We start from the raw sequence: 23,199 nt of genomic DNA, 5'->3' as shown, positions 1-23,199 counted from the left end.
GCCCTGCAGTAGAAGGGGAAAGAAGGCCACAGACCGAGGAGACTCTTCTTACTGACATTGTTCCAAAAAATGTTCAAAAATTCCCCAACAACCAAGAAGTTACTTACATTCTCGCGCTCCACGTCACCATATTTTGCCCGTATTTTTGGTTCTCTGATGGTGGCCAGGTTGACTCCAGTGACTGTAAGGGGCGTCCCACCACTGCAATACAGAAGGACAAGAATCAGTGCGGTATAATACAGGTGATGATCATACTTCTGCCGAATGCCCTATGATGGATGTCGGCATTACCTGGTGATGCTCCACTCCGGCTCGATCTTCTGCACGGTGGGGTCCTCGGTGTAGTTGTATTTGACTGTCGGGTTGTGTAGCACTGCTCGGTTGATGTGAATCTGGATCTCGGTACTTGCTGGGTTCTGCCCCTGAGGAGTTTTACAGCGAATTTCCTTTGCAGTTCTCCTAGAGATGGAAGGAGGAGAGCGTCAGACAACCCAAGAGTACAACAAACCCAATCTCAGGGTACCACATAGGATTTAGAGATAATGGCCACCTGGAATATTCACGACTGCTGGGTTTTAGTTCTGAACACAGGCCATGTAGCTCGGATTATATCATGGTATAGGTACATGACAGGAGCGGGACCACAACTAGGGAAACCCTTTTAAGGATCAGAGTGAAGACTTGTCAACAAATGGCAGTTCTTGGGAATCTCAATAACCGCCATTGTAAGGTTCCTTGGACCTATGAGAAGTTGATGTGTAATACGGATGACATACACATTCCACAAAGCTGCCCAGTATCACATGCTATTGGGAAGGCGGAATGGGGGGAGAATAGGGCAGCCCATAGGGGGGCGAGAAGGACACATATGGAGAGAAGAATGGGGGAAGCATATATAGGGGAAGGAGAGGGGCAGCCCACTGAGAATGTTGGGGTGGAGTATAGGGGCAGTACTGGTGGGGACAACCCATGGGTCAGGAGTATGGGAACAGCACATTGAGGTAAAGGACTGGGGCAGCCCAGCCCCTAATCTATGGTCCGCAGCAGCGGTGTCAGATGGTTCCTTCCTCCTCGGCAGCAGCAGCGGAGACATAAAAGACTGGAGCTGAACTAAACCTCGGCGTCACCGGCTCAGCCGCAAACAGCAGCTATTAGCGCTGATAACCACCAATTACCACAGGGAAATATTTAAAGAGCCGCTCTATTATCATCCGTAATCTAGAAATTATGCACTCCAAATCCTATGGAAGAGACGCCGGAGCGCGGGAGAGATGCAGCCTGGGGCGCACACTTAAACCCACGTCTGCGAGTCACAATGTGCCGCTATCTCCGCGCTCTCCTGATGATTCTCAATGGCTTCTTACAGCACAGAACATCCTCCGGTGGACACGTGTCGTTCCGTGCTGCGGCTCGCTGCTCGCTCTGCTTATTGTTGATATGCCATCTGCATTTCATAAGACATGGGTGAAAGCTGCCGGGATCAAGGAGGCTCGAAGAAACGGCAGGAGGAGACTCTCAGAAGGACGTCCTAGAGCGACGCACATCAGCGGCAGCACAAAGATCTCTAGTGCCAGGATTGTTTGCTGCAATGTATCAGCGCGGGGAAAATACATCAACTCCAGAGGATTGTATACAATGAATACATGAAATTTAGAGACTTAGTTGCAATACCACATACAACCTGTGGACTGCTGTGGCGCTGTTTTTGGAATAAAGCAGCCATGTTTATTCATGTACAACCTCTTTACTCAGAGTATCCTCCACTATATTAATGACACCTACCAGGAGAAGGCGCAGGGTCGTCCTCCGATGTCCACAGACACGTTGCTGCCGGCGTTCAGGTTGCTTCCTTCGATGGTTATCCATGTGCCACCGGACAATGGGCCCCGGGCTGGGGTCACGCGGTAAAAATGTGGGCTCTGTAAAAGCAGAATTGTGAAGTTCAGGTAATGAAATCACTGCAAGATAATACTGGAGATTCCCACAGTGAAATAGAAGGGAGTGTGTGACTACAGCTCTGCTACATCATGATACATCAGGAATGAGACTGGAGAGGAAAGTCACAGATAATACAACACCAGAAATAAGAGAGTCCCATAATACTGATATCAGAAACCATCAGCAAGCTGGTGTCAGACACGCTACTAAGAGCTCCCAGCAGAATAGTGAGCGCAGCTCTGGAGTATAATACAGGATAAGTAATGTAATGTATGTACACAGTGACTGTACCAGCAGAATAGTGAGCGCAGCTCTGGAGTATAATACAGGATAAGTAATGTAATGTAAGGACAAAGTGACTGTACCAGCAGAATAGTGAGCGCAGCTCTGGAGTATAATACAGGATAAGTAATGTAATGTATGTACACAGTGACTGCACCAGCAGAATAGTGAGCGCAGCTCTGGAGTATAATACAGGATAAGTAATGTAATGTATGTACACAGTGACTGTACCAGCAGAATAGTGAGCGCAGCTCTGGAGTATAATACAGGATAAGTAATGCAATGTATGTACACAGTGACTGTACCAGCAGAATAGTGAGCGCAGCTCTGGAGTATAATACAGGATAAGTAATGTAATGTATGTACACAGTGACTGCACCAGCAGAATAGTGAGCGCAGCTCTGGAGTATAATACAGGATAAGTAATGTAATGTATGTACACAGTGACTGCACCAGCAGAATAGTGAGCGCAGCTCTGGAGTATAATACAGGATAAGTAATGCAATGTATGTACACAGTGACTGCACCAGCAGAATAGTGAGCGCAGCTCTGGAGTATAATACAGGATAAGTAATGTAATGTATGTACACAGTGACTGCACCAGCAGAATAGTGAGCGCAGCTCTGGAGTATAATACAGGATAAGTAATGTAATGTATGTACACAGTGACTGCACCAGCAGAATAGTGAGCGCAGCTCTGGAGTATAATACAGGATAAGTAATGTAATGTATGTACACAGTGACTGCACCAGCAGAATAGTGAGCGCAGCTCTGGAGTATAATACAGGATAAGTAATGTAATGTATGTACTCAGTGACTGTACCAGCAGAATAGTGAGCGCAGCTCTGGGGTATAATACAGGATAAGTAATGTAATGTATGTACACAGTGACTGCACCAGCAGAATAGTGAGCGCAGCTCTGGAGTATAATACAGGATAAGTAATGTAATGTATGTACACAGTGACTGCACCAGCAGAATAGTGAGCGCAGCTCTGGAGTATAATACAGGATAGTAATGTAATGTATGTACACAGTGACTGTACCAGCAGAATAGTGAGCGCAGCTCTGGAGTATAATACAGGATAAGTAATGTAATATAACACAGGTTTCTGTTATTACATGGGTTCAGGGGCCCGGCTTCCATAGATGACTTACCACAAATGTGAAGGACTTGGGTGCAGTGGTCATGTATTCCTTAGAGCAGTCTCTTATGCAAACCTCTACAGTGACATCGCGGGGCGGCATTATTTTAGCCTCTCCAATCTCACAAACAATCCTATAAGTAGAACACATTACATATATCAGGTCATGGTTAAGACTCCATGCATCTATTGCTCTCTGTTATCAGGTGAAGTCTATGGGTAACTTACTGTTCGGCACTGATATATTCGTTCTCTATAGGGACACACATGACTTGCCCAACCCGCACGCCAAATCGGATGTCCTCGAATCTCAGGCCCAGGTTCTCACCGGTGATAGTCAGCCGCGTTCCTCCTTGTCTTGGCCCCGTCTCAGGTGACAACTTCAAGAGATAAGAACATACATATGAGATACAAGTCTTAGGATTTCTGCAGCTCAGGTGCCGGATCCTCAGATATTCCGGATTACTGGATGGAAAAAAATACTGTAAAGGCAAAAATCTGGAGTCACGTGCAGACAATTCTGTGACAACTACAAGCCCCAGCATATCTCGTGTACTGCCGGCTGGCGTAACCTGCTCGCAGCAGTCAAGATAAGGACCCCGACCACGCAGAACAAGACCTGCCCGCAGCTTTAATTAAGGTAAGTGCTTTATGGAGGTGTCGGGGACTAGTTTTCCATTCTGAACTGGAGTTGGTAAGTGACAGAGTGTCCCGGATTATTGTGCTTACGAGCGAGCGTCCTTTGTTACTGCCGCAGAGACGGTGATGAAGTAGTGGCGCTCCCGCTGTGCAGCCCTTTCTTACCGCAGGCTTCTGTGTTTTGTACGTTAATGTAAGCTCGCGGGGGGCTCTTTGTAAAACTACACACATTCCTGTAGAGAAGAACAGCAAAGTGAAATGGAGTCGTTAAGACCAAGAACCCGAGCGAAACTGCGAGAGCGCCAGAAACACGAAACCAAGCGGGGCCATGAATATTTCATCACCGGAGTCATGTGCCAACCCCAGAACACAACAAGAGGGAATACAGGAGATAGATAGATAGATAGGAGATAGATAGATAGATAGATAGATAGATAGATAGATAGATAGATAGATAGGAGATAGATAGATAGATAGATAGATAGATAGATAGGAGATAGATAGATAGATAGATAGATAGATAGATAGATAGATAGATAGATAGATAGGAGATAGATAGATAGATAGATAGATAGATAGATAGGAGATAGATAGATAGATAGATAGATAGATAGATAGATAGATAGATAGGAGATAGATAGATAGGAGATAGATAGATAGGAGATAGATAGATAGATAGATGATAGATAGATAGATAGATAGATAGGAGATAGATAGATAGATAGATAGATAGATAGATAGATAGATAGATAGGAGATAGATAGATAGATAGATAGATAGATAGATAGATAGGAGATAGATAGATAGATAGATAGATAGATAGGAGATAGATAGATAGGAGATAGATAGATAGGAGATAGATAGATAGATAGATAGATAGATAGATGATAGATAGATAGATAGATAGATAGATAGATAGATAGATAGATAGATAGATAGGAGATAGATAGATAGATAGATAGATAGATAGATAGATAGATAGATAGGAGATAGATAGATAGATAGGAGATAGATAGATAGATAGATAGATAGATAGATAGATAGATAGATAGATAGGAGATAGATAGATAGATATTTGTTCTTTATCCATTTCTTTTACATGTATATCACAAAGTCACAGAACAAGGACGCTCCGTCTCCGGTGTCATCACTTTGGTGCCATCTGGCTACTGGATGGACCATTAATGTGCCGCAGACCCCGGAGCAGCTCCCAGCGAGCAGAGAATGAGGGCGACATCTGAGCAGTAAAACTCCCGCTGTGACTATGGGCCCAGGAGGGCCTCCGAACCCAGCGCACTGTATATATGTATCCTGGAGGACAAGTGAGGTCAGGGCTGGGGCAGGAGCTCGGCAGGTCCCTGTTCTCGGCTATTACTGTGACTACTGATGTGACGGATGACTAGAGGTTTGGGGAATGTTCTGCCCCATCACCGGGGGTCCTATAGTTAGTGGTGGGTGACGTCTAAGGCAGACCCGGGTCCTCTGCTCTCCTGACTACTGTCTCCTTGGCAGTCTGATGAGACACATTTAGTACGATTATTTCCAATAAGGCGGACAGGTGCGGTGTGACAAAGGCGGCATTATGACTGATGAGTGGCGGGGAGGTGGCCCGGCAACACCAATAACAAGCTAATTACGGGCAATTTCACACCAGATTTTGCCTGCCTCCGGAGCGGCCCATCACTCGTCACACACCTGCGGGCACTAAATGGAATTAATGTCTCCCTGCGCCGGCTGCAGAATCTCATTCTCTGGAATTATGGGTCTCGTTACCGATTTGCCGTTGGGAGCGGGAAGGAGGAAGGGCGATTTACGAGCGGCCATCTTTAATTACGCTCACTTTAGCCTTTATTTTATTTTTAAGTTTTCCGAGCGCATCACCGTCTGCAGACGCCGTCCCAGAGCGGTCATTACCAGGAGAGTCGCAGCGCACGTCCCGCGCCGAGAAGAAAATCCACTTACAGATATATATATATTACTGTACAGTCTGGACGTCAGGGGAGCGCTGCCGAAATACTTCCCCATAGTATTAGGACTCCTCAGCCAGGCCGCTGCGTGGGCCGTCATGTGGACATCACCCTGTATACTATACCAGGTGGGGGCGACAGACAAGAATGGAGACATGTATAGGAAACGGTAGCAGGCCTGTGTCAGACCACAGACATTCAAAATGGCCGACTTTAGTCACAACTTCCTGTACAGACCAAAGAGATGGGGTTGTAAAAGCAGGACAGGCCTGGTGACCGAAGACAATGTCCAGTGTCACCGCGATATCATCTCACCTCTCAAGGAAGTGCTAAAGAAGCTGGAAAAAAAACCTCAAAGACTTGGTCGTCAAGAAAACACAAGCATCGCAACCAGTCTGACTTAGAATATTAAGCTGACGACCTAAATGTCAACTAAGAAGCGACAAACGTTGCGGCTCCTTTGGATCTTCTGATTCCTAAAGACGTTCTAAAGGAGAAGGAAAAAACCCTAAATGGGGGGGGGGGCAATATGTGAACTAGGGGCAATATTTAGATCTTCTGACCCCACAAAGACATTTAAAGGAGTCAATAAAACCCCCAAAAGATTCATTGGATCCTTGTTCTGCTGCTTACACAGATCAGTATCTTGCAGGAACAGCTCTGAGGTCACACACCAGACTCCGGCACAAGGAATCACTACCTGTTGTCCAGGTACGGCGGGCGCTGCAGGTACAGGAGGTTCAGCCCCAAAAGTGAACATAGGTCTTGATGCCTCCTCACCTGCGCTATCAGCCTCCTGTATCACAGCCATGTTTTCATGCAGAGCAGCGCTCCCCTCCCCCCGCCGCCTCCCCGTGTCTCCCTTAATTGGTTTCACAGGGGAACTTTTAAATAAAACAACAAACATCTCGTCTGAAAAATAAAATCGTCTTCACCATCAGATATGCAGAAGCGCGAGGTGAAGGCAGAGGATCACAGGAAGGAGGCAGCCATTGATCTCCGCCGTGTTAGGCAAAACCAGAGATCTGTGCTCAGAGTCTCATCTCACTCCTGTCTGATTCATCCCTCAGAAATACTAGAGAGGGGCCAAAGACGCCCCGGTCAGCGAATCCCAAATGTGCCCATTAGAGGGGCCGGATTACAATAAATGCAACTTATCAGCACTGACCACACACATAAAGGGAAGCCTCAAAGGAAGAGGCCGCTACTAATGTCCTTGTATAACCTGTACTATATATACTACCATATATACATACTGCCATATACATATTACCATAGATACATACTGCCATACACATATACATATTACCATATATACATACTGCCATATACATATTACCATAGATACATACTGCCATATACATAGTACCACATATACATACTGCCATAAATATGTACATAGTACCATACATACATACTGCCATATACATATACATAGTACCATACATACATACTGCCATATACATAGTACCACATATACATACTGCCATAAATATGTACATAGTACCATACATACATACTGCCATATACATATACATAGTACCATACATACATACTGCCATATACATAGTACCATATATACATACTGCCATATACATAGTACCATATATACCTACTGCTGCCCCCTATAGGAGTAGTATTATAGTAGTTATATTCTTGTACATAGGAGCAGTATTATAGTAGTTATATTCTTGTACATAGGAGTAGTATTATAGTAGTTATATTCTTGTACATAGGAGTAGTATTATAGTAGTTATATTCTTGTACATAGGAGCAGTATTATAGTAGTTATATTCTTGTACATAGGAGTAGTATTATAGTAGTTATATTCTTGTACATAGGAGTAGTATTATAGTAGTTATATTCTTGTACATAGGAGTAGTATTATAGTAGTTATATTCTTGTACATAGGAGTAGTATTATAGTAGTTATATTCTTGTACATAAGTGGTAGTATTATAGTAGTTATATTCTTGTACATAGGAGGTAGTATTATAGTAGTTATATTCTTGTACATAGGTGGTAGTATTATAGTAGTTATATTCTTGTACATAGGAGCAGTATTATAGTAGTTATATTCTTGTACATAGGAGCAGTATTATAGTAGTTATATTCTTGTACATAGGAGCAGTATTATAGTAGTTATATTCTTGTACATAGGAGTAGTATTATAGTAGTTATATTCTTGTACATAGGAGCAGTATTATAGTAGTTATATTCTTGTACATAGGAGGTAGTATTATAGTAGTTATATTCTTGTACATAGGTGGTAGTATTATAGTAGTTATATTCTTGTACATAGGAGCAGTATTATAGTAGTTATATTCTTGTACATAGGAGGTAGTATTATAGTAGTTATATTCTTGTACATAGGAGGTAGTATTATAGTAGTTATATTCTTGTACATAGGAGCAGTATTATAGTAGTTATATTCTTGTACATAGGAGGTAGTATTATAGTAGTTATATTCTTGTATATAGGAGCAGTATTATAGTAGTTATATTCTTGTATATAGGAGCAGTATTATAGTAGTTATATTCTTGTACATACGAGTAGTATTATAGTAGTTATATTCTTGTACATAGGGGTAGTATTATAGTAGTTATATTCTTGTATATAGGAGGTAGTATTATAGTAGTTATATTCTTGTACATAGGAGTAGTATTATAGTAGTTATATTCTTGTACATAGGAGTAGTATTATAGTAGTTATATTCTTGTACATAGGAGGTAGTATTATAGTAGTTATATTCTTGTACATAGGAGTATTATTATAGTAGTTATATTCTTGTACATAGGAATAGTATTATAGTAGTTATATTCTTGTACATAGGAGCAGTATTATAGTAGTTATATTCTTGTACATAGGAATAGTATAATAGTAGTTATATTTTTGTACATAGGAGCAGTATTATAGTAGTTATATTCTTGTACATAGGAGCAGTATTATAGTAGTTATATTCTTGTACATAGGAGTAGTATTATAGTAGTTATATTCTTGTACATAGGAGGTAGTATTATAGTAGTTATATTCTTGTACATAGGAGTAGTATTATAGTAGTTATATTCTTGTACATAGGAGTAGTATTATAGTAGTTATATTCTTGTACATAGGGGGTAGTATTATAGTAGTTATATTCTCGTACATAGGAGTAGTATTATAGTAGTTATATTCTTGTACATAGGAGGTAGTATTATAGTAGTTATATTCTTGTACATAGGAGCAGTATTATAGTAGTTATATTCTTGTACATAGGAGTAGTATTATAGTAGTTATATTCTTGTACATAGGAGGTAGTATTATAGTAGTTATATTCTTGTACATAGGAGCAGTATTATAGTAGTTATATTCTTGTACATAGGAGTAGTATTATAGTAGTTATATTCTTGTACATAGGAGCAGTATTATAGTAGTTATATTCTTGTACATAGGAGTAGTATTATAGTAGTTATATTCTTGTACATAAGTGGTAGTATTATAGTAGTTATATTCTTGTACATAGGAGGTAGTATTATAGTAGTTATATTCTTGTACATAGGTGGTAGTATTATAGTAGTTATATTCTTGTACATAGGAGCAGTATTATAGTAGTTATATTCTTGTACATAGGAGCAGTATTATAGTAGTTATATTCTTGTACATAGGAGCAGTATTATAGTAGTTATATTCTTGTACATAGGAGTAGTATTATAGTAGTTATATTCTTGTACATAGGAGCAGTATTATAGTAGTTATATTCTTGTACATAGGAGGTAGTATTATAGTAGTTATATTCTTGTACATAGGTGGTAGTATTATAGTAGTTATATTCTTGTACATAGGAGCAGTATTATAGTAGTTATATTCTTGTACATAGGAGGTAGTATTATAGTAGTTATATTCTTGTACATAGGAGGTAGTATTATAGTAGTTATATTCTTGTACATAGGAGCAGTATTATAGTAGTTATATTCTTGTACATAGGAGGTAGTATTATAGTAGTTATATTCTTGTATATAGGAGCAGTATTATAGTAGTTATATTCTTGTATATAGGAGCAGTATTATAGTAGTTATATTCTTGTACATACGAGTAGTATTATAGTAGTTATATTCTTGTACATAGGGGTAGTATTATAGTAGTTATATTCTTGTATATAGGAGGTAGTATTATAGTAGTTATATTCTTGTACATAGGAGTAGTATTATAGTAGTTATATTCTTGTACATAGGAGTAGTATTATAGTAGTTATATTCTTGTACATAGGAGCAGTATTATAGTAGTTATATTCTTGTACATAGGAGCAGTATTATAGTAGTTATATTCTTGTACATAGGAATAGTATTATAGTAGTTATATTCTTGTACATAGGAGCAGTATTATAGTAGTTATATTCTTGTACATAGGAGGTAGTATTATAGTAGTTATATTCTTGTACATAGGAGTATTATTATAGTAGTTATATTCTTGTACATAGGAATAGTATTATAGTAGTTATATTCTTGTACATAGGAGCAGTATTATAGTAGTTATATTCTTGTACATAGGAATAGTATTATAGTAGTTATATTCTTGTACATAGGAGCAGTATTATAGTAGTTATATTCTTGTACATAGGAGCAGTATTATAGTAGTTATATTCTTGTACATAGGAATAGTATTATAGTAGTTATATTCTTGTACATAGGAGCAGTATTATAGTAGTTATATTCTTGTACATAGGAGCAGTATTATAGTAGTTATATTCTTGTACATAGGAGTAGTATTATAGTAGTTATATTCTTGTACATAGGAGGTAGTATTATAGTAGTTATATTCTTGTACATAGGAGGTAGTATTATAGTAGTTATATTCTTGTACATAGGAGTAGTATTATAGTAGTTATATTCTTGTACATAGGGGGTAGTATTATAGTAGTTATATTCTCGTACATAGGAGTAGTATTATAGTAGTTATATTCTTGTACATAGGAGTAGTATTATAGTAGTTATATTCTTGTACATAGGAGGTAGTATTATAGTAGTTATATTCTTGTACATAGGAGGTAGTATTATAGTAGTTATATTCTTGTACATAGGAGCAGTATTATAGTAGTTATATTCTTGTAAATAGGTGCATACCTTGGTGATTTTGGGGTCGGTGCAGCGGCTCTGAGGGGTACTGACGTGCATCCATGGGCTTTCATATACCGGACAGTTCTGGCGCAGGGTACATTTCTTCTCAGTTACGCACCAACCACATTCAAAACGGGGATCGGATTTCAGACAGAGTCCACAGCTCTCCCGCAGGGCTGAGCACTTGTAGAGGTGGGCTGCAGAACAAACCAGAGAGTCAATATTTCCGTGCGCTGCGCTCATTAATGAATTAATGACACGGCCTTACTAATTAGCGATGTATTTACAACCCCAGGCCGGAGCTGAGCATGTCAGACAAAATCAAATAATCGTATGAAAAGCTCGGAGCAAGAACAGGAGAACAGACGGGTGGCGCTGACAACCGCCCTCACCTTGTATGTTCTGTGGGTTATCAATGACGAAGTTTCCATTCCAGACGACGGAGAGATTGACGGGGAGATCGCTGATGTCATTCCCCTCGTAGTTGTACTGTAAGATAAGAAACAACAGCAAAACATGAGCAATTGCTAGGAAAGATGGACTTTTGTAATCGACGCTCAACCTAGTTCAAGAATAGAATTCCGGAACAACAGTAAAGACTGACACTTGTACGTGAAGAGTAGTAGAAATAAAGCAATGCTTCTCAATACATTATAACCATTATAATACATGCTATTCAGGGTCTGTAAAAGCTGTGTGTTGATTTCCCTTTCTGGTATGACAATGGTGATATGCAGCAAGCCTGTAACTAGAAACCATTGAACAGAACTTAGAGACACTGATGGTGCGCTCGGCCCAGTCCGGAGCTCTATGGGGAGCGGTAAGACACTGGGATTTAGAGAACACCTGTATTAGGCTCCGCCCCAATGTTGTGTAATGTAGAGGTTTTCCCTATAGTGCCCCTTTAAGAGACATTACATAGGAGAATATAAGGAGTCACCTCTCATTATAAGAAGAAATCTGTCAAGTGATGTCATCCGGTGACATCATCCGGTGACATCATCCAGTGACATCACCTCACCGGCAACAAGATTCCAATCCCCTCTGACCCCGAGCTCATCATATACTCCACATCTCAGCAATGGAGGGAGATTGTAATTTATTAGATGGTAGATGAGTCAGATTGTAGAGCCGAGCACAGCCGACCCCCCTGACAACCAACCTCGACCCCGCTAAACCCCATCCCCCGCCCCACTAAAGTGGCAGCGCATTTAGATAAATGGTTTGCGTTATTTACAGCACCAGAAAGGCTTTACATGGAGACTGATGGGCAGAAATCACAATTACACATCTGGAAGATTAAAGAAGGGGAATGTCATGTAGTGAGTCAGCCGAGGCGCCTCATACGTCCGCCGGCGCTCCTCCAGGTGCGGTCTGGTGGGGAGGGGGGTGTTATAAATTCATATCCAGGTATTAGGCCGCCATGACGGCCGCCCCTGTGGCTTCTTGTGCAAAATCTCACAAAGACATTTGCAAGCTAAGCTTGAGGGGTGGGGGCGGGCGGTGGGATTTAGCTGTGAAACGCGCAGCGCCATTCTAAGTGAAATTGGCATTTTCAATTTGTACTCTGACATGTCTCATTTGGGACCCCGGGATCTTCAGACTACATCTGAGCCTACAGCTGTCCGGCTACTTAATGGTAATTTCTGCACCTCACCGAGGACAAAAAAATCCTAAGACTGCGGATAAAGAGACAGGTCAATTGAGGGTCCTAAGGAGCATTTCCCCCTCATTTTCTCTTATAAACCCCCCAGTAAATACCAGGGCTGAGGAGTCTAAACCGGGGCCAGAGACAAAAAAAACTTACTGACTCCAATTCCAGCTTCAGGGTTAAAGGACTATTTTTTATTATATTAGCCAATTATTCACATTTTCTAATTAATTAGATGTATAATTGGCTGCATATTTACCTTTTATAGGAGCCTCGATCAGTCTAGACTGGATTATTGGTGAATTCGGAGCTTTACTGCTTCTGTCTGACCGTGGCTGCCAGATGCTTATGAAGTGTGCATGGTGGAGAATAAGTCACCTTACTATAGGAGTAGATGTCAGATCCCCTGCTTGTTCAGTGTCTGCACGGTGTATGGTGGAGAATAAGTCACCTTACTATAGGAGTAGATGTCAGATCCCCTGCTTGTTCAGTGTCTGCACAGTGTATGGTGGAGAATAAGTCACCTTACTATAGGAGTAGATGTCAGATCCCCTGCTTGTTCAGTGTCTGCCCTGTGCATGGTGGAGAATAAGTCACCTTACTATATGAGTAGATGACAGATCCCCTGCTTGTTCAGTGTCTGCACGGTGTATGGTGGAGAATAAGTCACCTTACTATATGAGTAGATGTCAGATCCCCTGCTTGTTCAGTGTCTGCCCTGTGCATGGTGGAGAATAAGTCACCTTACTATAGGAGTAGATGACAGATCCCCTGCTTGTTCAGTGTCTGCACGGTGCATGGTGGAGAATAAGTCACCTTACTATAGGAGTAGATGTCAGATCCCCTGCTTGTTCAGTGTCTGCACGGTGTATGGTGGAGAATAAGTCACCTTACTATAGGAGTAGATGTCAGATCCCCTGCTTCTTCAGTGTCTGCACGGTGCATGGTGGAGAATAATTCACCTTACTATACGAGTAGATGTCAGATCCCCTGCTTCTTCAGTGTCTGCACGGTGCATGGTGGAGAATAAGTCACCTTACTATACGAGTAGATGTCAGATCCCCTGCTTCTTCAGTGTCTGCACGGTGCATGGTGGAGAATAAGTCACCTTACTCTAGGAGTAGATGACAGATCCCCTGCTTGTTCAGTGTCTGCACGGTGTATGGTGGAGAATAAGTCACCTTACTATATGAGTAGATGTCAGATCCCCTGCTTGTTCAGTGTCTGCACGGTGTATGGTGGAGAATAAGTCACCTTACTATAGGAGTAGATGTCAGATCCCCTGCTTGTTCAGTGTCTGCACGGTGTATGGTGGAGAATAAGTCACCTTACTATATGAGTAGATGTCAGATCCCCTGCTTGTTCAGTGTCTGCACTGTGTATGGTGGAGAATAAGTCACCTTACTATATGAGTAGATGACAGATCCCCTGCTTGTTCAGTGTCTGCACGGTGTATGGTGGAGAATAAGTCACCTTACTATATGAGTAGATGACAGATCCCCTGCTTGTTCAGTGTCTGCACGGTGTATGGTGGAGAATAAGTCACCTTACTATATGAGTAGATGACAGATCCCCTGCTTCTTCAGTGTCTGCACGGTGCATGGTGGAGAATAATTCACCTTACTATATGAGTAGATGACAGATCCCCTGCTTGTTCAGTGTCTGCACGGTGCATGGTGGAGAATAAGTCACCTTACTATAGGAGTAGATGTCAGATCCCCTGCTTGTTCAGTGTCTGCACGGTGCATGGTGGAGAATAATTCACCTTACTATATGAGTAGATGACAGATCCCCTGCTTGTTCAGTGTCTGCACGGTGCATGGTGGAGAATAATTCACCTTACTATATGAGTAGATGACAGATCCCTGCTTGTTCAGTGTCTGCACGGTGCATGGTGGAGAATAAGTCACCTTACTATATGAGTAGATGTCAGATCCCCTGCTTGTTCAGTGTCTGCACGGTGTATGGTGGAGAATAAGTCACCTTACTATATGAGTAGATGTCAGATCCCCTGCTTGTTCAGTGTCTGCCCTGTGTATGGTGGAGAATAATTCACCTTACTATATGAGTAGATGACAGATCCCCTGCTTGTTCAGTGTCTGCACGGTGCATGGTGGAGAATAAGTCACCTTACTATATGAGTAGATGTCAGATCCCCTGCTTCTTCAGTGTCTGCATGGTGCATGGTGGAGAACAAGTCACCTTACTATATGAGTAGATGTCAGATCCCCTGCTTGTTCAGTGTCTGCACGGTGCATGGTGGAGAATAAGTCACCTTACTATATGAGTAGATGACAGATCCCCTGCTTGTTCAGTGTCTGCACGGTGTATGGTGGAGAATAAGTCACCTTACTATATGAGTAGATGTCAGATCCCCTGCTTGTTCAGTGTCTGCACGGTGCATGGTGGAGAATAAGTCACCTTACTATATGAGTAGATGACAGATCCCCTGCTTGTTCAGTGTCTGCACGGTGCATGGTGGAGAATAAGTCACCTTACTATATGAGTAGATGACAGATCCCCTGCTTGTTCAGTGTCTGCACGGTGTATGGTGGAGAATAAGTCACCTTACTATATGAGTAGATGTCAGATCCCCTGCTTGTTCAGTGTCTGCACGGTGTATGGTGGAGAATAAGTCACCTTACTATATGAGTAGATGACAGATCCCCTGCTTGTTCAGTGTCTGCACGGTGTATGGTGGAGAATAAGTCACCTTACTATATGAGTAGATGTCAGATCCCCTGCTTCTTCAGTGTCTGCACGGTGCATGGTGGAGAATAAGTCACCTTACTATATGAGTAGATGTCAGATCCCCTGCTTCTTCAGTGTCTGCACGGTGTATGGTGGAGAATAAGTCACCTTACTATATGAGTAGATGTCAGATCCCCTGCTTGTTCAGTGTCTGCACGGTGCATGGTGGAGAATAAGTCACCTTACTATAGGAGTAGATGACAGATCCCCTGCTTGTTCAGTGTCTGCACGGTGCATGGTGGAGAATAAGTCACCTTACTATATGAGTAGATGTCAGATCCCCTGCTTGTTCAGTGTCTGCACGGTGCATGGTGGAGAATAAGTCACCTTACTATATGAGTAGATGTCAGATCCCCTGCTTGTTCAGTGTCTGCACGGTGCATGGTGGAGAATAAGTCACCTTACTATATGAGTAGATGACAGATCCCCTGCTTGTTCAGTGTCTGCACGGTGCATGGTGGAGAATAAGTCACCTTACTATAGGAGTAGATGTCAGATCCCCTGCTTGTTCAGTGTCTGCCCTGTGCATGGTGGAGAATAAGTCACCTTACAATATGAGTAGATGACAGATCCCCTGCTTGTTCAGTGTCTGCACGGTGTATGGTGGAGAATAAGTCACCTTACTATATGAGTAGATGTCAGATCCCCTGCTTCTTCAGTGTCTGCACGGTGTATGGTGGAGAATAAGTCACCTTACTATATGAGTAGATGTCAGATCCCCTGCTTGTTCAGTGTCTGCACGGTGCATGGTGGAGAATAAGTCACCTTACTATATGAGTAGATGTCAGATCCCCTGCTTGTTCAGTGTCTGCACGGTGCATGGTGGAGAATAAGTCACCTTACTATATGAGTAGATGACAGATCCCCTGCTTGTTCAGTGTCTGCACGGTGTATGGTGGAGAATAAGTCACCTTACTATAGGAGTAGATGACAGATCCCCTGCTTGTTCAGTGTCTGCCCTGTGCATGGTGGAGAATAAGTCACCTTACTCTAGGAGTAGATGTCAGATCCCCTGCTTGTTCAGTGTCTGCACGGTGCATGGTGGAGAATAAGTCACCTTACAATATGAGTAGATGACAGATCCCCTGCTTGTTCAGTGTCTGCACGGTGCATGGTGGAGAATAAGTCACCTTACTATATGAGTAGATGTCAGATCCCCTGCTTGTTCAGTGTCTGCACGGTGCATGGTGGAGAATAAGTCACCTTACTATATGAGTAGATGACAGATCCCCTGCTTGTTCAGTGTCTGCACGGTGTATGGTGGAGAATAAGTCACCTTACTATAGGAGTAGATGACAGATCCCCTGCTTGTTCAGTGTCTGCACGGTGCATGGTGGAGAATAAGTCACCTTACTATATGAGTAGATGTCAGATCCCCTGCTTGTTCAGTGTCTGCACTGTGTATGGTGGAGAATAAGTCACCTTACTATAGGAGTAGATGACAGATCCCCTGCTTGTTCAGTGTCTGCACGGTGCATGGTGGAGAATAAGTCACCTTACTATAGGAGTAGATGACAGATCCCCTGCTTGTTCAGTGTCTGCACGGTGTATGGTGGAGAATAAGTCACCTTACTATATGAGTAGATGTCAGATCCCCTGCTTGTTCAGTGTCTGCACGGTGTATGGTGGAGAATAAGTCACCTTACTATATGAGTAGACGACAGATCCCCTGCTTGTTCAGTGTCTGCACGGTGTATGGTGGAGAATAATTCACCTTACTATAGGAGTAGATGACAGATCCCCTACTTCTTCAGTGTCTGCACGGTGTATGGTGGAGAATAAGTCACCTTACTATAGGAGTAGATGACAGATCCCCTGCTTGTTCAGTGTCTGCACGGTGTATGGTGGAGAATAAGTCACCTTACTATATGAGTAGATGTCAGATCCCCTGCTTGTTCAGTGTCTGCACGGTGTATGGTGGAGAATAAGTCACCTTACTATATGAGTAGATGACAGATCCCCTGCTTGTTCAGTGTCTGCACGGTGCATGGTGGAGAATAAGTCACCTTAGTAGATGAGATGATAGATCCCCTGCTTGAATAAGAATACTATGAATGACGTCCTCACTCCATCGTAAGGGAGACAAAGGATCCAACGTATTTAGTATGCGCCAAATTGCTTTCTTCATCAGGTTCTTCTGCCTCTTAGTATTACAGTTCTGTCCGGCGTCAGCCCCGTTTCTCGACTCGGCCATTTAACTTGTTGATTGCCGAGCTGTCAATATCATTTTCCGATGCATGAGCCTCTCGCATGCCGTCATATTACAAAGTGACAAGCCATAATTCTGAGATAATGATGCCGTGAATTACTTACAGAGAGATCGAGCGGGCCAGGAGGTCAGAACGAATCCTGAAGCTGTGGCTTCCCGCTGCATTGGCTGTGGCAGCAAATGAGATTACATTCCCTCCCAACAAGAACCCAGGGATTGCCCTGCCTGACACATTAACGCGGGCGGATTAACACAGAAACGAGACCGGTGTGCAGAACATCTCAGGCTCGTGAGCAGACTGGAAAGAGCGGCGACTGGAACAGGAGCCAAAGTCTACAGCCCATAGAAAAACCTGCAATCGCCTTATTGTGCCGCTATCATCTTATACATTGTATGTGCTCTGATGCTATTAAATACACCTGCATGGGGATTAGAATGTTTCGCAAAAAAATTTTTATTTTGTCTTTACTAATATAAATATGTAAAATAATATTTCCAAAATATATTTAAAAAAATCCACAAAATCTATAAAAAATTTTAATAAATCATAATAGATCAGTTTATTTTTTTCAAATTTTTTTCATTTTAAAGTTCTCCTGTAATATCACCATTTACTCTCAATTATAAACTTAAACTTTCACAAATAAAAAGAGAAAAAAAAAAGAAAGTCCTAAAATTTCAAAAAATAAGTAAAAAATGAAAAAAAAAAATTTAAAACAGAAAAATATATATTTTCCTTTAATATTTTACATTTAGTTTATTTTAATGCAAATAGAAATATTCTTGCGGCATCCAGTCCATTTAAAAAATAAAAATAAAACATCAGCAGCTTTGGTCTAACCCGCAGTTACAATGTACATCACAACTTTTACTGGTAAACGCAAAAATTTTCTAAATAAGAAAAACAAACATAAAAATGGAGGCCTTTGTACTGCTTTAACTTCCAGCTTCACGTCTAGTTGCGGAGACACACCCGGGCCGGAGAGTCGCACATCTGCTCTGCAAACAGAGATGACTTCATGTTTCAGCGCCGGCCAAGAAAGCGAAGCACGCTCCAGTCAGCAGGTTAACCGCCCCGGCCCTTCCATGAGATTACTCACTGAAATGCTGCTCGACTCAATCACAAGAAACACATCGCTCTCCTGCCCTGCGGCTTATCCCGCAGATGGCTGACATTAGCAAATTTCACTTTCAAAGTTGGGTAGATAGAAGCCTATTCAAAGACGGCCGCCATCACCCTTGAAATGGCCAATTAAAGTCACAAGGAACCATAAAGAAATGAATTCCAGATTTTTCGGAGGCGCAGATTACGTCCGGAGTTCTCATATCAGCGTCTGGGATTTTTTTTGATGGTCGGTTTAGAGTTTATAGAGGAGATGTATGTGCGCCCGTATGTACAGACGCAGGCACTTACGTACAACATTAAAGAAGTTATCCCTAATTCAAAGCACCTTGAAGTCGGCCAAAAACTGGAAGGAGGACTGTCAGCGTAAGCAGAAAATCTAACAGTGTCTGACAAGATGGGAGCCGCACAAGTGTGGGGTCACTGGAGGTCACAAAGGAGTACATAGACCTTTTGTCTACAATTTCAGGACCACTTTTCCTAATCACCCGTTTTTCAAACATCTTCTAGTCTTTGATTTGACAAGTGAACCTTCCAGGAGGTCCTAAGACTTGGCGGCCACTTATATATTCCTTCTAGGTCACAATACGGTATGGACGGCACACTTAGATTTCAGAAGAAGAAGACAATGGACCAAAAAGGATCTGTGGACTCACTGAGGTCTAGGAACGTTATCCTCCATTCTTTCAGGCTTCAAAGCAAAACTTCCTTCACCGAGACCAAAAATGCAGTTGGTTGCCAAAGTCCTGTATCTAACTATCGTAGCCAAAGTAATGTGTCTTTATGGCAAAAAGTCTCCACTCAGAAATCTCAGTAGCCCGATCTCTTCTCCCCACTCTACACTTTTGTCCTGTATCCGGCTACAGAATTCACACAAGAAGCTGAAGACCAACCATCAAAGTATTGAGTATTGGCCCCAAACACAGTGTAACCTCTATGAGAAGACCACTAAAAACTGCAAGAACAAATGGTCTTCTAGAGAGGTGTTCTGCTCAAAAAAGCTGGATAGTATAGAATCCACGTGGTCTTGGTCATGTTAATGAGGTGGTCTTTTGAAAATGTTTCGCCATATATACTGTGCAAATCCTATCATGGAGGGATCTCCCAATAAACCAAAGCCCGCGGCACATCCTAGACATAGATGTGGATCTGTAAACATCTCTCGTAACCTGACCTCCTAAAAACTGGAAACGAAGGAGAGTTTGGCAACTCATGGACAAATATCATCTAACCAAACAAGAATCTATCAGATTTAAGGCTGGTCTACGAGGCCCTACATCAAAAACTGCATCCAAAAAGTCATTCCCGGCAAAAATTGTTGCAGGTTCTCACAAGTGGTCATCCAAATAATTGGGCCATACTGACACGCACAAAACTTCTGCCATCAAGGTAGAGTTGGGACACCCTATAGAGTCTTAATAGATGGTTGGCCAGCTCCGACCATCCCAATCCTTGACTCCATTCCCCATGACGTCCCCCATCAGAGGTTACCAGTTCTACCAAGTGAATGCTACAGTCGGTCCCTCCACATAGGGGGGTGGGCAGCCATACCCTCCATACAGACAACGCACCCCCTACATATTCCCTTTATTAAATATTTTACACAGCTCATAGTCCTAACAAAGTCTCCGGAGGATTCCGACCCCATAAACGTTTCAGTCCAGGAAATCCTATAAAGAGCGCGGCCACTTTGCTTGCATTATGGCTTTAATGTGCAGAATGCAGTATTCAATGTAAAAATCCCTCAGATCGGCATCCATTACCCGCGAATACGATTCATCACCAGAACATAAAGTGCGGTGTACTATCTCTAAATAAAGCACTTAACCAGCGCGACGCAACGTTACCGAGGAAATTGGGATATGTATTGATGGAAGCAAATTAAATGCATTGAAAGCTTTAAGGGAAGAGGATTCATTAAAACCGCAACGTCAACAGTTTAATCATTGATTTTTATTGCGGATCCGGTGACGTGAATTTGTCATCTGTAGATAAACAATAGGCTCAAACTCAAAAAGATTGAAGGGTTCACAAAGTCAATGTCGCGAATACCAAAATGGAGATTTTCAGGGGTTGCAATCACCGTACCGCAAATGTATAGTAATGGCAAGAAGAATGAGCATCAATGGCATCAAAAACGTGAATCATAAAGACAAAACATTAAGGCAAGATGTTGGTAATGAGCTCTACTGGCCACTAGGAGGCGCCAAACACGACATCCCCCAACTAATTTGTTGGACATGAAAATATTTGACCAATGAGATGTCTTAAACTGAATGACAAGGAGGAGCCCAAGAGATGCCGAAACACAGAAAATTATTAAATTCTGCTTTCCTTTCTCCAGATATTATAAAGTTTCTTCTATTGGTCTCTACTATTGAGTTACGCCAAGTTTGTGACCCTTTAAGAAACTAAAATAGTGTTCAAGGCTGAAGATTTCCTGTATCGGTAAGTCCATGGGTCACGGAGAAGAAACCCCTAAAGACCATCAGACTCAAAGTGAAATAGAAGAGTGTTCAGATTCAGATCATGTTCAACAACCCTCTCTAAAAACATGGCTGCCCCGATGTCTTTGGTAGATCTCGGCCTTGTCCCTTTCCAGATCTTTCCACCTTAGGTTCATCTCAAGGTACAAGAAATAAAACCACTTGTATATCTAATAAAGGAGTCGCCCGCTGCCGATCACACATTTGTTTACTGCCAACCCGGCATGACGAGCGCAAATTGTTGGATTATAAAGAACTCCGCAGCTTGAACATCGTAATAAATCCAGTTTTTGGCAAGAGAAAAATCCCGCCAAAAAACGCAAATGTGGAGCTCAGGGCGGGCGGGGGTGCGGGGTGTAATATTCTTCTTAGTGGTCGATCGGAATAATAGGAGAAAATATAAAAAAGTTACAATTGAGAAATTAAAGTCATTTTTGTGATTTAGCGGCTTGATGTCGGGTTTACTACAGACGCCTCCAGAATTAATTTTAGGATTTATTTTCTGTGGGGTTATAAAAAGCAGAGAGGTGGCGGGAGGATTGATGGCCTCCCCCGCCGCCAGCAAGATACACTCACCAAAAATAGAAGAATGAAAGGAGCAAACCAAAGTGGTGATAATGGGGGGGAGGTGAATGATAGGACCGTGACACTTATGAGGGAGTTTATTAAGATTGGCGGTTCAAGGGTTTTAAGCGGAAGTGCGCCGGCCCTTTAATAAATCTGCTGCGTTTCTAGACTGAGCGGTATTAGTCACAGCTACTGATTGGCGGTGATATTGGTACCAGATCAGCTGTATATTGTAGGCTGCCTACGACTAATGACTGTGCGAAAAACCAAATCCCTGCACAAAATCTTGCAAAAAAGGAAACGGTGGATTTTTTGATCACAAACTCCTTAAATAATCGCTTATCAATGACCTTTCACCTCGTCACCAATTTCAGTTCCGCACATCCTTTAAGAGGCTCCACCACTCCTGCTGAAGCTGTAATGTTTTCTCTAGCCCCCCACCCTGCCTGAGCAATCAGTGCTGCAGGATTCTGCGCCTAAAAGGCTAATTAGCCTTATTATGGTCAAATGGGAGGTGTCAGGGAGAAGTCAAGTGGGCGGGATTCTGATCTCTTTGAGAGTGTCCATCATTATCATGGTTGCACAATTCTATACAAGTAATAATGGCGTCATAGTGTACATATATAATAATTATGTAACATTAATGTGACTGAACAAGTAATAGTGCTGCCACACTGTACACCTAAAGAATAATTTAAAAAACACCTATATTTGTGCAAGAATAATATTTTTACATTCGATATGTGTACAGTATGGCAACAATTATATATATTTATAAAATTGCGCGACAACTTTAATATATTTAGATATTTTGTGTGTACAGTATGGCGGTGTTATATGTAATTGTGCAACAAAAGTATTATTATTCTAATAAGTAATAATTCCGCCATACTGTACACATATAGAAAATAAAAACATATAGTAAGATGGTCGCACAATTATAGGTATAGTGCCGCAATACCGTTGTGGTTACAGGGAACCTTGTACACTACAAAGATCCAAACAATCGGACCCAGCAATTGTATTTCTTCAGTCTTTGGGGGAGGGGGCCCCCGATTTTGTTCTCTCCATCTCCGATAGTGTTCAATCTCATTATCAGTTTTCGCTTTGAGTAAAGGCGTAAATCTTATTCTAGGCTTTTCTTGGCGGTGCGGTATAAATTACGACGCACTGAACATTGTTCCTGTTCTTCCTATAATAATCAATGTAATTTATTAGCAGGTATAGCGTGAATGCGGAGCGCCCCCCAGCACTGACTGCAGACGCCGTACATGTACATGCAGCTGCGTCCTATTTTTTTCTGCAGCTGATGACCTCAGCTCCTTGCGAGCTCAATGGGGCCGGCGGTAAC

At 42.0% G+C, this 23,199-nt stretch overlaps 1 protein-coding gene across 2 annotated transcripts in view; it reads right to left on the bottom strand.

Moving 5' to 3' along the window:
* PLXNA1 (plexin A1) overlaps positions 1-23,199 on the bottom strand; it is a 222,730-nt gene that overhangs the window by 25,348 nt on the left and 174,183 nt on the right. For both annotated transcript variants that reach the window (XM_075286115.1, XM_075286116.1), the window contains exons 11-17: positions 11,454-11,550; positions 11,068-11,258; positions 3,592-3,743; positions 3,377-3,497; positions 1,783-1,919; positions 292-459; positions 108-201 (exon numbers count right to left, since the gene is read on the bottom strand). In XM_075286115.1, coding sequence (XP_075142216.1) covers positions 108-201; positions 292-459; positions 1,783-1,919; positions 3,377-3,497; positions 3,592-3,743; positions 11,068-11,258; positions 11,454-11,550 — 960 coding nt within the window. The remainder of the gene's footprint in view (positions 1-107; positions 202-291; positions 460-1,782; positions 1,920-3,376; positions 3,498-3,591; positions 3,744-11,067; positions 11,259-11,453; positions 11,551-23,199) is intronic.

The sequence above is a fragment of the Leptodactylus fuscus genome, chromosome 9 (genome assembly GCF_031893055.1).
Source record: "Leptodactylus fuscus isolate aLepFus1 chromosome 9, aLepFus1.hap2, whole genome shotgun sequence".
Taxonomy (NCBI): Eukaryota; Metazoa; Chordata; class Amphibia; order Anura; family Leptodactylidae; genus Leptodactylus; species Leptodactylus fuscus.
Note: the sequence above shows the minus strand (reverse complement) of the source record. Positions and strands in the feature narration are given on the sequence as shown.